This window comes from Mobula hypostoma, chromosome 15, assembly GCF_963921235.1.
Source record: "Mobula hypostoma chromosome 15, sMobHyp1.1, whole genome shotgun sequence".
Lineage (NCBI taxonomy): Eukaryota > Metazoa > Chordata > Chondrichthyes > Myliobatiformes > Myliobatidae > Mobula > Mobula hypostoma.
The window spans coordinates 35,159,531-35,177,414 of NC_086111.1; the positions used below are offsets into that span (position 1 = coordinate 35,159,531).

Below are 17,884 nucleotides of genomic sequence, written 5' to 3' on the forward strand. Positions count from 1 at the left end.
CACAGTATATAACAGCAGCAGATATGAGAAGACTCTGCAGACAGTCAACCCTCATAAGGTGGCTGGGCCAGACAGCCTCCAAGGCCAAGTATTCAGGGAGTGTGTACAGGTCATTGATGTGTTCATCGACATCTTCAACACCTCACTCATCCAGGTTGCTGTCCCCACATGCTTCAAATCAGCCATCATCATAAAGTGCTTTGAATAGCTGATAATGGCACATGTAACAAATTCCATTGCCACATCAACATGCTTACCAACAGAACCACTCTACAACAGATGCCATAGCACCTGTCATACACCTGGCCTTGACACACCTAGAAAACAAGGACACTCATGTCAAAATGCTGTTTCTGAATTCCATTTTGGCATTCAATACTATTGTCCCACAGACCATGGTGAACAAATTCCTACCCCGCAGTCTATGTATACCACCTTGCAACTAAGTGTTGGAATTCCTAACGAACAGGCCTCAGACAGATATGATGGACAGCTACTCCTCCCTCTCCATCATCTTCAACACGGTTGCCCCGCAGGGCTGTGTGCTGAACCCATTGCGGTACATTCTGCTCACACGTGACCGCACGGCCAAACACCCGAGCAATCACATCGTCAGGTTCGCTGATGACATGGCAGCGATGGGGCTCGTCACCGACAATGATGAGACAGCCCACAGAGAGGAGGTGGACGAGCTCGAGGCCTGGTGCCAGGCAAATAACCTGTTCCTTAATTTGGATAAGACAAAGGAGATGTTTATTGACTTCAGGAGAACTCACACCACTCACAACCCCCCTTAGATCTGTGGCTGAGCGGTGGGCACTGCAGGCAGTTTCAAACTCCAGGAAGTTAACATCACACAGAACCTCTCATGGTCCCAGAACACATGCTATACAGTCAATAAAGCTCATCAGTGCCTTTACTTTCCGTGCAAAGTCCATGCTTATGTCATTCTACAGCTGTATCATTAAGAATAACCTCTTCTTGCTTTTACTCTTGGTATGGGCTGCCCAGTCCTTTTTTCTTTCTTCTTTTTCTTTTTTTTTTACCTTTTGTGTTTGTTTGAGAATAGTGTTTTTTTCATATATGTAAAAATTATAAAAGTTTCTTTATCTTTTTTCTTTTTATGAAATGATAAGAGGAGAATTGATTATCTTATTTTTTATTATATACTATTAGATTAATACTATGTATGATCTTGATAATGTTTATTTTACCTTTTATATGTATTGTTATCAATATAGATATTTGAGATAATTCTCCTCTTGTTTGTATATATGTACTTTTTTAAAATTAATAAAAAGATTGATAAAGAAAGAAGAAGAGAATATGCTGACAAGCTGCATCACTGATTGGTCCAAAAACTGTGCTACGGTTGACAGGAATGCTCCACAACAGGTAGTCAGTGAAAACTGCCCAACGCATCTCTGGCACCAGCCTACCCGATATCAAGGACATATACAGTATATACAGTATGCAGAAAGGTGCTGGAAAAGGGCCTGTGACATTATGAGGGCTTCCACACACCCTGCTCATGAACTGTCTGTCCATCTCCCATCAGGGAAGAGACTACAGAGCATCCATGCCAGGAACACCAGAATCAAAAACAGTTACCTTCCCCAAGCAGCAAGACTGATCAACACTTCCACCCACTAACTCCATCACTATATATATTATATATATACACACACACACATATCTATTTCCTGTCAGTCACATTAAGCACAGCCTAGAATCATTTTATGGACATACAATCAATCTACTTATATAAACTATCCTATATATTTACATTTATTGTGTTTTTTATTATTGTTGTGTTCTTTATGTCATGTGTTTTTTCCTGTGCTGCATCGGATCTGGAGTAACAACTATTTTGTTCTCCTTTACACTTGTATGCAGGAAATGACATTAAACAATCCTGAATCTTGAACGCTGGCTGGTGTTATTATTTTCAGTAATAATACACCAGTAGGCCCAGATAGAGTTTATGGTTTCTCTGCATTCACTTGAACACAAAAAAAAACTGGATAAACAATGGTGAGTTCATGGCTCCCCCTTAATCATATCGTTAAAAGGGAATGTATCATGAGTTCAAATTTGCTACATGGTAATGGGACAATTTGCACTACTAAGCCATGATACTTGTCAAAGCTACTTTGTCTGTGTGTCTCCCCAAGGTGTGGTGTGAAATTGTTGAATGTGCAATTCATTCTTGCTGCAGCCATTTAGAGCTGGTTACGGATGTCATAAGGATTCTGTTAATGATGCAATTCATGATCCTAATGTGACAGTCGATCTTGGATGCCTGGAAGAGAATAATGGGAGTATCACTTCCACAAGTAATAAATTATTCTAAAGAGTCTTTTGTATATATTTATTTATTTATTAATTTTCCTTTTCCTTTTTTTTTAATTGCAAGACTACCTGTGGAGTATATCAGCATTGTTAAATTTTAAGTTTTTTGAATTCATATGGAATTCTGCTTGAGCTTTTGTGGGCTTTGAGATGAAAATGGTATTGTGATACCCTAGATACCCTGCAGATTTCTTTATTTGTATCTTTTGGGTAAAGCATCTTTACTCATCAAGTAGAAATAGTCAAAGTAAATTTATGCTTTGAGCATTCAGCTTGTGTATTATAGGAATACTTTGATTTTGCTACATAATTATTTATCTTTGCTTTCTAGCATCAGCTCCTGATTTTTCAACAAGCCCATTGAAGAAATTAATAGCCGTTAGCGTGGGTGGTGATGTCTTCATTGAATGTAAACCAAAAGCTTCCCCGAGAGCAACCTTTTCTTGGATGAAGGGAAATGCAATTCTGCGAGAGAATGAAAGGTAATTTCTTGAACAAATTTGTCATTTGATCCTAATGGATTGTTGAAAGATTCAAAGCATTACAATTGTGTTGCTTTCAGGCCCTTATTAACATAATTCTGCTCTCGATGCATAATTCTCTGAGAAACAAGATCTGTAGTAAAACACCTGAAACAGTAAATAATTGTTTTTAGACATCCTGGTTCTTTCAGCAATCTACACAAATGATTTTGAGTTTTGTACCAGTGAATGCCCATGTATAATTTCAAAATAACATTTAACACTTTCCAGCAGAAAACTCATCCTTCCCTTTTGTGATTGTAGGGGGAAAATAATGGTGCAAGGTGCTCATTTGTGTTTTTGAAGCACAAAATCATAAATAGTGTAAAACAGTTTTAGAGAATAGGTAGACGTTTATGTCTTTCTCACAGGAATTTTACACAGTTTGTGTTTGTGCTGTCTTCTGTAGATTTTCTGATCTATTGTCTTCTTGGCTCCATTACACCTTGGCAGGGTTTCCCCAGCGAAATACAAAATAGAAGCAAGACAAGACAATAATGACGTAGTGAACTTGTGATTGTTCTGAGTTGTTATAAAAATGTACTGTAGATTTGAAATTGTTTTTTGCCGGAACATGAATAATTAAGTATACTTTAGCTGGTAATTAAAGAGCAAATGAAGATTAAGGAATGCAGAACACTGTTTTACTACTTCTGAAAGTAATTAATTCAGGTGGACAGAAGTTAAATTGCAAAGGAGAAAGAATGCTTGATATCCTCTTTATAACCTGCTTTTATTGCATAGTGATGCCAGTTTAACTACTGTTTACTGTTTACTGTTCAGTCTTGCATAGACTGCTAAATCAGCAATTTTTGTGAGTGGCAGTAGATAGAGTGAGCCAAGATAAATGGGTCCAACAGTTGTACCTAACAAAATAAATGATATTTGGTTCTGTGAGTTATTTAGTTTTATTTATATCACTTTTCTTACATAAATTAACAATATACAATATTGGTAAAGGACCAATAAAATCATTCTTCTTCTGTGAACTAAGCATAATTCAGCTGTAGAAATAAAACTGCAAATCAGTGGAAGCAGCAATAGTTGAGATTGCTGCTAAAGCAGTATTTCACTGTCATGATTAGTGCAAACTGAGTACAGAGCTGCTAAAGAAAATGAGGAAGCAGAATCTTTAAATATCATTCCAAAGGCCGATTGTCCATTGCATTACTTTTATACTCTGCTTTTCGTTGGTGGTTTAAGTGGTAAAGAATTACTTCAGATTGATAGAGTTCAACTTACCCCACGCAAAGTTTCTCCTCATGATGAGGACTAAATGTTGAGATAGAATTCAATTTAACCAGACCCTTTCTTCAGCCTGCCTGAGGGAGGAGAGATAGGAAAAAAGATTATTATCATCCATTTCACGACATTTCCTGTTAATCTAGATGTTTAATGATAAAGGTCAAAGTTTTAACAATTGTATGTCCGATGAATACTAAACAATTTTGGATGTAGCACTATTGTTAACATTAAAAAGAGATGAATTAATCATTTCCCCTTACTCAAGTATATGATCAAAGACAGTGGCATTATTTTATTATGAATATTTCATGTTCAAAGTTAGCAATGCTTTTCCAGTAAAGTAAATGAAACCAGTGATTAAAAAAGTTATTAAATTATCATTATTCTGTCAGTTTTTGTTTTAAACCCAACATGAGGTTATGTATACTCTAAATGTTAGCTGTGAAATATATAAGCGTGTAAAATAATGAGATTTGAAATTGCACTGCGTGACTCTGGTAATCAAAATGTTGGCAAGCAGTTCCTTTATCTGCTTTTTTAAACAGGGTCAGGACTCTCTTTAATTAGCAGACAGAATTATTCCACATTTATGTGTCAATGCATTCTATTAGTAAGATTACCCAGTGCAATTCTAAAGATGTTTCAAGTGTTCGTGTTTTTTCTTTATTCTTCTCTGCAAATTTATTTGTAATCATTAATAAAGTACATAATATAGCGAGGGAAATGTTGGGCAGTCTTGTAGCATTAAAAAGATCTTTAACACAGAGGACAATTGTAATATTTTTAAAAATATTGACAGGGTGAAGTTGAAAGCAGTTCTGTGGGTTTTCCAGTCAAGTAAAGACAATGTTCATCATTGACCCCAAAGGAAAAATAGCAAAAAAGATTCCGCAGGCTCTATGGCATGAATTTATCCTTTTTTAGTGTGAGTTATTGCCTGAATCTGTACTGCTCAGCAACTGACTGTATCAAGCTCACTGTGTAGCCAGTTATATTGAAACATTTTGATGGATAGTATGGGTCATAATCTTTTTAAACATTTCTTGGAGCGAGAAATAAAAATTGGGATAAATATATCAGTTTAAGATAAAAGCTATAAATGCAATTATTTAACCCAGTTTTTTTTATTGCTTAGTAAATAAGGGGATTTTGGAAAAATTATTCAGAAGCAGTTGGACTCCCAAGTGCAATACAGAAAGATTTCATAACCATTTGTTCAAAAGGTTTGTCTTAAAAGTCCCATAGCATGTAAGAATACTATGTAAAAAGATGAAATTCACAACTGATTAGTGTTTCTGTGCCAGATGCATTTGGAATGTCACGTCCTATGGATGAGCAGGGAATTATCACAGGTAGCAATTTGGCATTTCCACATTTAACTGTGCATGTCACAATGCCAGAACTTGTTTCAATTTTCACTGACTAAATGCTAGTGAGTGCTCATCATTTCATATTCTGTTCTTCTGTCTCTAATGGCCACTCTCAAAATCACTGATATTAATAACTGAAAGTTTTTGGATATAACATTTTTGAATGTCTGGTGGAAAAAAACTCAGTTATTCTCATAACTGGAAAAAATACTTAATCACATTTCAAGAGATGAACTACCAAATGACATTTAATTCAAAGCCACCGATTCCCAGAATTATCTAGACCTTCTCTCATCCTGTCACTTATAAGAATGCCATTCATTTCTCTCAGTTTCTGAATCCCTGCATTACATGTTCTCAAGATGAGGCCTTCATTTCTGCAGCACATGTTCTCACATTTTTCCGGAAATGTCTTTCTCCCTCTGACCACCACCCCCACCACCCCCACCCCCACTGGTGGGGTGCCTTTCACCCCACCTGTTATGATTCCACCATGACATTCTCTGACATTTCTTTTAGCACTTTAAGCACAAATAATGCCATGATCCACAAGCAGTCACATCTTCCACCTCCCACTACTTTCTGCTTTCACAGTTACTACTCCCTCAATGACTCACTGACTCACTCAACCCTCTGGACCTATCTCTCACCTTCCACAGGAACTTAACACTGCAACTGTAGGAGGTGGATCCTATGCCTCCTTAGTCACCATCACCAGAGACCTAAACAGAGCTTCCATGTGAAGTAGAAGATTGCAAGATGGCGCCCGTGAACCATGGTGACATTCTGTGGGCTATGTAAAAAACTTCTAAATACGCCTCTTTCTATTACTCTCACTGCAACCTGCAGTATGTAATTTCCTTTTAAGCAGCATACCTTTGAACTGACTTAATGAACTACAGATTTCACGATCTTCTGAAGGACTCAGTGGAATTATCTTTCAAGCAAGTGGACGAAGGTGAGTTGCCGTGGCCACAAGGAGGAGGAGACTCTGAAATGCAGGGCGATGAAGCCCCTCTGTATATCATCTTGTTAGCAAATGTGCAGTCGCTGGGGAGCAAAAATCAGGAGCTAAGGGAAAGGGTGCTTTCTCGCAAGGAAATAAGGATTTGTTGTTTTCTGTGTTTAACCGAGACTTGGCTTACCTAGAGTATGCCAGGCACAGCGATCAGACCTGCAGACTTCTTGATATACAGGATGAACCGAACTGCTGATACTGAATAGGCAAAAGGTGGCAGTGTGTGCTTCATGATAAACTCTCTGTGATGCCCCAGTGTGGTGGCTTTGTTGTGCTCATGTTCCCCTGACCTCGAACACCTAATGATCAAATGTCAGCTGTTGTATTTGCCAAGACAGTTCTCCTCCATGATCCTGACTGCAGTTTACCTGCAACCAGCGGCTGCCTATAATCAAGTGTTTGAGATATTGCGTGATGCTGGTGCCAAACAAGAAACAGTCCATCCCAATGCATTTCAAATCACAGTTGGATTTCAGTCAGGCTTTGTTGAAGAAATTCCTATCCAATTACCATCAGAATATAACCTGTAGCATCAGAGGTCCCAACACACTAGACCACTGCTATACGAAGATAAGGAATGCCTACTCTTCCATGACTAGACCACATTTCGGGAAATCTAATCACTTAACTGTCCTTCTACCTGCATACAGCCAGAGGCTAAGGAGTAAGGTTCCAGAGTTGAGGACAACAAAGTGGTAATCACAGGAGGCAAAGGAGTGGCTATGGGATTGCATCTATTCAGTGGACAGGGCCTTGTTCAAGGACTCATCTGTGGATCGGTATAAATCCCTCATGATTGTCATGGACTTTATAATTTACGTTATCATTGGATCTTCACTCAGCCCTGGAACATCTGGACAGCAAAGATGCATTCATCAGGATGCTCTTTATCAACTACAGCTTGGCATTTAATACTATCACCCCCTCAAATCTAATCAATACACTTCAAGACTTAGCCTCAATGCTTCCTTGTGCAATTTTATCCTTGATTTCATCAATGGCTGTCCCCAGTCAGTTTGAATTGGCACAACATTAGGCGGAGAGGATCAGGAACTTTAAATTACTTGGTCTTATCATTTCAGAGGACCTGTCCTGGGCCCAGCACATGAGTACAATTACAAAGAAAGCACAGCAGCACCTCTACTTCCTTAGAAGTTTGCGAAGATTCTGCATGATATCTAAAACTTTGACAAGCTTCTATAGTTGAGCGGTGGAGGGTATATTGACTGGTTGCATGATTGCCTGGCATGGAAATGTCAATGCCATTGATTGGAAAATCCTACAATAAGTAGTGGATACAGCCCAGTCCATCATGGGTAAAGCCCTCCCCACCATTGAATACCTCTAGACAGAGTGTTGTCGCAGAAAAGCAACATCCATCATCAGGAACCCCACCACCAGCCAGGTTATGCTCTCTTCTCACTGCTGTCATCAGGAAGAAGGAACAGGGGCCTTAGAACTCACACCACCAGGTTCAGGCACAGTTATTACCTCTCAACCATCAGGCCCTTGAACTGGAGGGATTAACTTCACTCAACTTCACTTGCCCCATCACTGAACTGATCCCATAACCTATGGACTCACTTTCAAGGACTCTTCATCTCATATTCTCAATGTTTATTGCTTATTTATATATATATTTTCTTTCTTTTTGTATTTGCAGTTTGTTGTCTTTTGCACACTGATTGTCTGCACTGTTGGATGCGGTCTTTCATTGATTCTATTCATTTATTGGATGTATTGAGTGTATCTGCAAGAAAATGAATTTCAGGCTTGCATATGGTGATATATATGTAATTTGATAATAAACTTACTTTGACCTTTGAACACCTGCACCCCCTACAATATTACCCACTATCGGTGAGCACCACCACATCAGTGAAACCAAGCACAAATGAGGTTACCTGTTTACTTAGCATCTGCATTCACCATGGCTATCTGAGCTCGCAATTACTAGCCATTTCAATTTCCCTCCCCATTCCTACTCTGATCTGTCTGTCCTTGGCCTGCCTCTCAGCCAGGGTGATGCCAAGTGCAAACCCGAAGCATGGCACCTTACATTCTGCCTGGGTAGTCTGCAACCCAACAATATGAACATTGTTTCAGACAAACTATTCCCTTCTATCCTTATTTCTCTCAACCTATTTTCCCTTATGCCCACACCAGCTCGCCATCACTGAACCCTCTACCACCACTCCATTTGCCCTTTCCCCATGCACTCCTTCCACAGTCTCCTTCCTTATGGTTCCCATCTCCCTTACTTGTTCCCATGATTCACCTTCCTTTCCTCTCAGATTCTATGAGCTGAAGATCTTTGTTGCCTTCACGAATCACCTCCCAGCCTGTGTTGCTCAGCATGATTAGGCATCCCCACCTGATTTCATCTCCTCCTGATTTCATCTGCTAATCATTCTTACTCATATGGATTCACCTATTGCTTGCTAGCTCTTGTGTACACTTCCCCCACACCTCTTTATACAGGCTATCTCCTCTCTTCTTTCAGTCCAGATGAAGGGCCTCAACTTGAAATATCAACTGTCCAATTTCCTCTGTAGATGCTGTCTGATCTACTTAGTTCTTCCAGCAGTTTGCTTGTTCTACTTTGTGTTTATTTTTACTTCAGACTCTAACTTCTGCAGTCTCTTGCATATCCATTCTCATGGAAGGGCTCGATGTTCAGCGCTGATGTGCTTTATTCGACAGTGACCTCTGCTGCCCATGCCTGGTTGGACATGGTGCAAGTACAGCAATCTTCAGTCATTTCTGATAGTGCAGGTCCTTCTCTGAGTGTGGCAGGTTTTGCATCCTGGATCCGACCTGACACTGCAGTTCAACACAGTGAGACGCTGGGAACTGCACCCAGAACTGTGCTGCACATGTAGTGCATAGAGGTAGGGTGCCAGTGAGTTCTGGGCAACAGAAAAATTTGCCCACTTGGTGTGCAACTGCTGGTAAAGTAGAACCCCAAGTTTTCAGTGTATGATTCCATCACATTTGCCTTTTGTAAACACGAAAAGTAGCTGGTGAGAAAGGCAAGTCCTGAAAGGGAGTTCTACAGAGCCAAAAGTTATCTTATCCAAGGGAACATCTAATATATTTATGTTTTCAAGAATTCATTTATGAAACTATTATGTACTATTATGTTGGAAAACTGAAATAAAGACAGAAGATCTGGAAACACTCGGCAGGTTAGGTAACATATGGAATGAGAAATAGATTTATTGTTTCAGGTTAAAGATCCTCATCAGATCCTCATCCAGAAAGGTTAACTGTTTCTCTTTGACTAATGAGACATTCCTACGTGTTCTGTTTTTACTTACAGTAGGTTTATATTTTTTTTGATTGGAATAAAATCTGATGTTCTGGAAAATAATTGGTTTTAATTATTAGATTATCCACTGACACCTTTTCATGTATATTGTGCAACATTGCATGTGATTTGTTTAAATGCCTTATTGTTAGAATAAATTGTGCATTAGTTTTTACCCTAATGTTAGTAAGGTGCTCTGACATTGAACTGATGAATATTGAAATGGCCAGCTACGAGATTTAAAATACAAACAGAAGTAGAATGTGAAATGTCGTTAGATGTCAACCAATCTACAAGGAAAGTGTATGTGACTTAATTAACAGACCAGTAAATTAACATCTGAAGTTGCTTCTGTGCAATAAGTTTATTTTTTTTCTGTAAAATTTATATTATTGCTCACGCCCGTTTGATTATATTTGTTTCCCTACTTTAATTCCTGCTCCAATTGGTTGCCAAGTGGAGAAACAGCAGCCTGAGATAATTAGAATCCATTTCCATAGCTGAGCCTTGTCACTCACCAGGTTCATACATTGACTCACTTATTCCACTGAAAGCCTGAAAACTTGAGCAGGTTGCATTCCATTCTTTACAGATTGTGTTTGTAACAGGATAAGTCACTTTGCAGGAGATACTGTAGTCTTCAGGCTACGTGGGTATATGAGAGCACTCCTGCACCGATGTAGCTAGAAGGTAGAGAAGTGTTGTTAAATGAATTCCTTACATCAATACTCAGTAAAGAAATGGACTTTGTAGTTAGGGAATTTAGTGAAGGGAAAGGTGAAAGGAGAAATTACAGTGCAAGTCTCATTAAGTAAAGAGCAGATATTAAATGTCTCAGAAGGCTTAAAATTGGATATATCTCCAGGGCCAGATGGAATATCCAAGCCTACAAGTTCGAAGTACATTTATTACCAAGGTATAACATTTAGAACCTTGAGATTCATCTTCTTGCATAAAACAAAACAAAACCACAATAGAATTCTCCCACAAAACAAAACCACAATAGAATTCGCAATAAAACATACCTAGCAAAGACCGACAAATATCCAATGCGTGAAAAAAAATAACAAATTGTGCAAATAATAAAAAATGTAAACAGATAATACATAGAACATGAACTGCAGAGTCCCCGACAGGGGTCTGCAGGCTGCGGAGGCAGTTCAGTGGTGAAATGTGTGCCGTGGGACCAAGGCTCCTGTACCTCCCAGCCAATGGGAGTGATCAGAAGAAAGGGAGACAGGCCAAACACAGGCAGCTGGCATGGGCTCAGGTCAGGGATCTTGGCTGTAACAGAGATCACCTGGTCATTTTCCGCTCTTAGTCCTCAATATTTTAATCTGGCACGGAGTAGTGAGGATGAACGTCACTTTGTTTCCACTCTCGGGCAGTTTCCTCTCTCAGGCCCTGATGCTTTAATCTAGCTCAGCACTTTAAGTGGCGTGGAGTAGACTAGTCAAGCACCCCTTTGTTTTCCACCTTTGGGCCTCGATGCTTTATCTGGCCTGCAGTCTCGCAGATAGCTGCCCCAACGATGGCGGTAGTTGCATTCTTAAGACTCTAGGTCACCAGATGCTTCAGGAGATTGTAAAATTGATAGTTCGTTTAGAAGGTTCAAAACCACATTTCTTAAAGGGAAATTACAGGCTGCGGATTGCAGTGATCGTAGTCCAGAAGTACAGTGCCTATAAAAGCATTCACCTCCCCCCACCCCCCCCCACCTTGGAAGTTTTCATATTTTATTGTTTTACAACAATGAATCACAGTGGATTTTATTTGACTTTTTTGATACTGATCAACAGAAAAAGACTCTTTTGTGTCAAAGTGAAACCAGATCACTACATAGTGATCTAAAATAATTACAAATATAAAACACAAAATAACTGATTGCATAATTACTCACCCCACTTAAGTTAGTATTTAGTAGCTGCACCTTTGGCAGCAATTATAGCCTTGAGTGGATAGGTCTCTATCAGCTTTGCACATCTGGACACTGCAATTTTTCCTCATTCTTCTTTACAAAACTGTTCAAGGTCTATCAGATTGCATGGGGATCATGAGTGAACAGCCTTATCAAGTGCAGCCACAAATTCTCAATTGGATTGAAGTTTGGATTCTAACTTGGCCACTCCAGGATATTAACTTTGTTGTTTTTAAGTCATTCCTGTGTAGTTTAGGCATTATGCTTGGGAAAAAAAAAATTCTACCAAGTTACAGTTCTTTTGCAGACTTTCTCCAGGACTTCCCTGTATTTTGCTGCATTCATTCTATCCTCTACCTTCACAAGCCTTCCAGGACCTGCTGTAGTGAAGCATCCCCACAGCATGATGCAGCCACCGCCATGCTTCATGGTAGGGATGGTGTGCTTTTGATGATGTGCAATGCTTGGCTTGCGCCAAACATAGCATTTAGTCTGATAGCCAAAAAAGCTCAATTTTGGTTTCATCAGAACTTACAACCTTCTTCTAATTGACTTCAGAGTCTCTCACATGCCTTCTAGCAAACTCTAGCTGAGATTTCATGAGAGTTTTTTTTTCAACAGTGGCTTTCTCTTTGCCAGTCTCCCATAAAGCCGCAACTGGTGAAACACCCGGGCAACAGTTGCTGTATGTGCAGTCTTTCCCATCTCAGCCACTGAATCTTGTAACTCCTCCAGAGTTGTCATAGTGGCCTCCCTCACTAGTCACCTTCTTTCATGGTCACTCCGTTTTTGCAGACAGTTGTGCCATATTCTTTCAATTTCTTGATTCTTGACTTAACTGTACTCCAAGGGATATTCAGTGACTTGGAAATTTTCTTGTATCCATCTCCTGATTTGTGTTTTTCAATAACTTTTATGCAGATTTACTTCAAGAGTTCTTTTGTCTTCATGGTGTAGTATTTGACAGGATACTGACTCACCAGCAGTTGGACCTTCCAGATACAGGTGTATTTTTCCTGCTATCAATTGAAACATCTTGACTCCATACAGGTCTCCAAAAACAGATCTCCATTTAACTAATTATGTGTCTTCTAAAACCAATTGGCTGCCTTGGTGATGATTCGGTGAGTCATACTAAAGGGGGTGGTGAATACTTATGCAATCAATTATTTTGTGTTTTATATTTGCAATTAATTTAGATCACTTTATAGAGATCTGTTTTCACTTTAACACTGTATATGTAGTAGAACAGTAGTTTTGTGAGTTGTTTGCAAAATGTTGCCATTTATCACCAGCACCATCTTATATCAAGTGACTTTCTTGTAGACTGGAGGACCACAAATATGGTCTTCCTTTTCAAAGGGGAAGCAAGGAAAAGATATTTATTTATAGACCATGAGCCTAACATCAATAGTAGGAAGGTACTGTAGCAAATAGGATTAATGAATGCTGAAAATAGCCGAATCTAATCAGAGAGCCAATTTGGTTTTATCAAGAGCAGATCATTTCTGACCAAAATGAATGATTTTTTTTTGGAGGTAATTTTATGCATTGGTAAGGACAGAGCAGTAAATGCGGTTTACATTAACTTACAGTAAGTGAAGCCTTTGATAATGTCCCACATTAGAAGACTGGTCTAAAAGGTTAAAGCCCCTGGGTTCTTTGTAACGTGGCAATCTAGATCCAAAATTGACTCAGCAATAGGAGAGATGAGATGATGGTAGAAGGATGTTTTAGAGATTGATGTCTTCTGTTTGTGGTTTCCCAAAGGGATTTGTGCTAGACCTCTCCTGTTTGTAATACACTTGAAAGATTTGGATGTGAATGTCAGAGGCATGATCAGCAAGTTCACAGTTCACTCAAAGATTGGAAGAGTAATGGATAGTATGGAGGACGTCTTAGTCTAAAGAGTAATATTGATGTGATGATGTAATTATCTGATAAATTGAAAATTGAGTTTAATCCAGACTAATTATCCTGAGATAATGCATTTTGGGAATGAAGCTGGACATATGCCATGAATGACAGGGCCTGAGGGCACATTAATGAACAGAGTGATCTTAGAGAGCAAATCCAGGGATTTTTGAAGGTGGTAATGTCAGTGGATAATGCAATCAGGAAGGCATATAGAATACTTGTCTTCATCAGTTATGGCATGGACTGTAAGCATAAGGAAGTTATAAGCCTCAACTGGAGTATTGTGTGCAGTTCAAGGTACCACACTATAGGAAGGATATAATGGTGCCAGAGACTGTGCAAAGGAGATCCACCAGGAGTTTGCAGAAGATGAAGCATTTCAGTTTTGAGGAGAGACTGGAGAATCTGGATCTCTTCCTGGTGTGAAGGAAATTGAAGGGGATATGACTGAAGTATATTAAATCATAAGGTGTACAGATGAAGTTGACTACAAGAACATTTTCCCATGTCAGAGATCGACAAAACAAGACATAGATTTAAGATAAGTGGGACAAGATTTAAAAGGGATCTGAGCAAAATCTTTCTCACCCAGGGTACCCGAACTGCACTGCCTCAGAGAATGGTTGAAACTCTTGGCTGACAGCATTTAAGAAGTTTCCAAATGAACACTTGAATTGATTAAGCATCAAAGCGTATGGGAATAGTTCAGATGGATGCCTGCTGGTTGATGTTGATATGGTGGGCCAAGTGCCCTATTTCTCTGTTGCCTAGGTTGTCTGTTCTATGTCTCTATCATACCGAGGCAAAAGAACTGTCTGAACATGGTGTTCTAATTTAAGCGCTCATGGTTACAGACTAAACCCATGATCTTAAGCAGATAAGCTTGGAGACTTAAATATGGGTAGATAGATAAGCTCTAGGGGGGCAAAGAAATATTTGCTTGAAGAAATCCATTTCTCACAATCTATAAATATCAGTCACATTAAGCTTTTAAACATCCGTGAGATAAAACTAGTCCTGGCAAAGCACACTTACCTTGATTGAAAAATAAATTCTAAGTGCCAGTTGCTTTGTGCTGCATTATTTTAAGACCAGCTTTGCAGTGAAAATATCAGATTGCAAAGTAAGATTTTCCATATCGTGGCATAAGTGTTTCCACCCTCAATACAAGCAATGACTGGACAGAAACCGGTACAATTTCACTTTTTTTCGAATTGAATTTCCTGATTAAGTTCAGACTCATTTGCATAGCAATGAATGCAAAATCTTCCATGATTGACTACAGCTGGGCACCAATTTAGAAATTTACTTTTTCTTCAGAACATAAATTACACTGAATGTCCTGTTTAGAGAGACGAGCTGTTCCGATGTTATTAACACCTTGGCATCAATTTATTACAAAATTACTTTATTCATAGATTGTTGTCCAGTATGAAAAGTGATTCTAAAAACTGATTTTTTTTTCTAAATCTATTTATGTGTTGAAGTAATTTCATTTGTAGATTAATCTGGAAATACTGTTAAGAAGTGGAAGTCCTTAAAATGAAACGGACACTCTTTGGCTGGCATCTTTAGCAAGAAGTCTATGGAGTGCTTGCCTTGCCCAGTGGTGGGCCTGGATTCTACATTGATGTTACTTAAATTGTCTCCAGAATCATTGGAATTATAGTCCTTGCCTTTATTTGTGTCTGAGGTACTTAATTTGTGTAGGCAGTTTTGAGTGAATAATGTAATCAGTGGTTTGTAAGAGGCTTTCTTTTGAACCTTACACTGATTCCTTTATACCGACAAACTACTGACTCATTCCCAACCATACTTTTCTTCCTGAGAGCCATTGATCATGTTGCCTCCCAAACTGATATCCTACTCGTTCATGACACAATAACTTTAGTTTCTGCAATTATGCTTCAACAAAATCAGAAGTAATTTCCTCTGTGGCTAAAATTTTGATACCTCATCCTTGTTGACTTTTCTGTGAACTAGATTATCTCTTCACCGTGGTCAGAGGTGGAGACCTGCGCAAGGAAGATTTTACCCTGCAGAGCGTTATACAGCCAGCTACATCATGGTCAACGCTCAGCTGGAAGGCTGAAGAAGCGCTGTAAGGATCAGATGAAGAATGCTTTAAGGAAGTGCAAGATCAGGGTGGGGTTCGTATTCTGGAAAGAACAACCAGAAGACAGCAGAAGAGAGCCAGGAGAAATGCAGCCAAGGTTGCCACCACTGCCACTACTACCACATATACATGTCCCACCTGCAATAGAGCTTTGATGACTATACAGGATAGGACTGCATAGTCATCAAAGATCTCACCATTAAAGGAGTGGACGTCATCATCAGATTTCGATAGACAACCGAAGAGAGAAGAGAAAGATTATCTCTTCAAACAGTTTGTCTTATCCAACCGATTAGGGTTACAGACATTGGTTCAACTCTTATTTGTTCCAGCCATAGTCTGAATATGTCCTGGAACGGTTACATTTCACTTTTTTGTTGTTATTTCTGCACTTTCTCAGCTACATAATGCTTCCTAAATGATGTAATCCAAAAGCATAATAACTTGCCAACTCTGCCCAGCTATCACTCACCATCATTACCTTTAATTTGTTTACCACAATGTGCCATTAGACTATGATGTGCAGCTATTTTATCAAACTGTTTGTCCTGTTGGATAAACTGCAAATTTGTCCAATTAAATAGTGAGAAATCCAAAGCCATTGTTAGTTGGATGTTGGTGAAAACTCCATTCTACTACAATTGATAACAACTCAAAACATTCTTGGACTTGAAAATCAGTTTCCAGCTCAACAGTTGTTCCGTCGAAAAGGCCACTAACTTTCATCTCCGAAAAATCATACATCTTTATTACCTCCCTTGTTTATTATGCTGTTGAAATCCTCATTCATACCTAAAGATTTGACTATTCCTTTTATCTCCTGAATGGATTCACATAATCTGACTTCAATCAGTCTGATAGTCAAAGGGCATTGCACCATTTTCAACTCCCACAGCTTATTGCTAAACATATTCTGAAAATGATGGTTTCCTTGAATCTATTAATCTATCTTGTTTACTGTTTTCTTTTTTTGCCATTTCATCAAGCATGATCATCTTCTGTATTTTCCGTGTTTGCCTTAAGTCATAACTAAAATGTGTGCATTTCCATTGGAACTTCATGCAGTCAAGCAAGCTTTATTCGGCCAATGACTCAATAGTTATTCTCCCTGATGACCACGGGAGTTTGAGCAGTTTTAAGCAGCACAATTCAAAGGAATAAATGTGTTTCTCATTTATATAAGTGCATCTTTAATTTCTATATAGCATAACTGAAATTACCGTTATTCACACTAGAATAACCAACTGACAGAATTGAACAGGTCAAGTAACATCTGTGCAGGCAAAAAGCACGTGTCAGTGTTTCAACATGGCAGAAATCATGTATGCAACAGCTGTGAAATAGTGGTGAAATCAGCTCTCTTGTCTAATGAATGGAAATGAACATCCTGATACCAATTAAGGAGGACTCTGGAGAATGCCAGTAGAGTCATGGTATTTCTAATTTCCTGCCTCTGCAGTGTTTTTGTGTATCTGAAGTTGCATTCTGTAGCACTGAAGATTTAACTGCTGCTTACTGAAGCACTCTTGATGTACATATCTCATAAACTTCATTGTCCATTCTATTGATGTATGATCTGCTATCTGATTGGCCACTGAGTCCTTGCTCTTCGAGATACCATCCAAATAATGTATCCTCATTGTTATCTCATGACATAGGCCTGAATTATTAGTTTTTATGAAAATTTTTGCCCTAAATTTATGAATCACCACTTAATCAATCTACACATTACACAGGCAGACCTCCACAATTCATAGTCCCAGTTCACTCAGTTTCTATAGTTGCACTGAGCTCTGCTTTTAATTTGAGTGTTTTATTTCCCCATATAGCTATTCATATCCAAGAATATAATTCTGTGACTCAGCATTTGTTTGAGAAGAGACTTCTTCATAATTTTTCAAAATTGCAGTGGGATCTGATTCCATCACATTTTCAGATGCTTTCCAGATCATAATAACACTTTTCAAACATTTCTATTCATTTCATTGATTTAGGACAATAATTTAACAATGGTAATCTTTGCTTCCAATATCCTTTTCAAAAGAAATAATTTGTTCCTGCTTGCTTGCAAAGAATATGTCACAATTTGGAACCGGCCTTTTAGGATCACATTCACA

General features: G+C 38.7%; 1 protein-coding gene across 4 annotated transcripts in view; it reads left to right on the forward strand.

The window, feature by feature from the left end:
- LOC134356779 (contactin-4-like) overlaps positions 1-17,884 on the forward strand; it is a 2,290,679-nt gene that overhangs the window by 1,770,874 nt on the left and 501,921 nt on the right. For all 4 annotated transcript variants that reach the window (XM_063067893.1, XM_063067892.1, XM_063067894.1 and 1 more), the window contains one exon: positions 2,684-2,834. In XM_063067893.1, the coding sequence (XP_062923963.1) occupies positions 2,684-2,834 (151 nt within the window). The remainder of the gene's footprint in view (positions 1-2,683; positions 2,835-17,884) is intronic.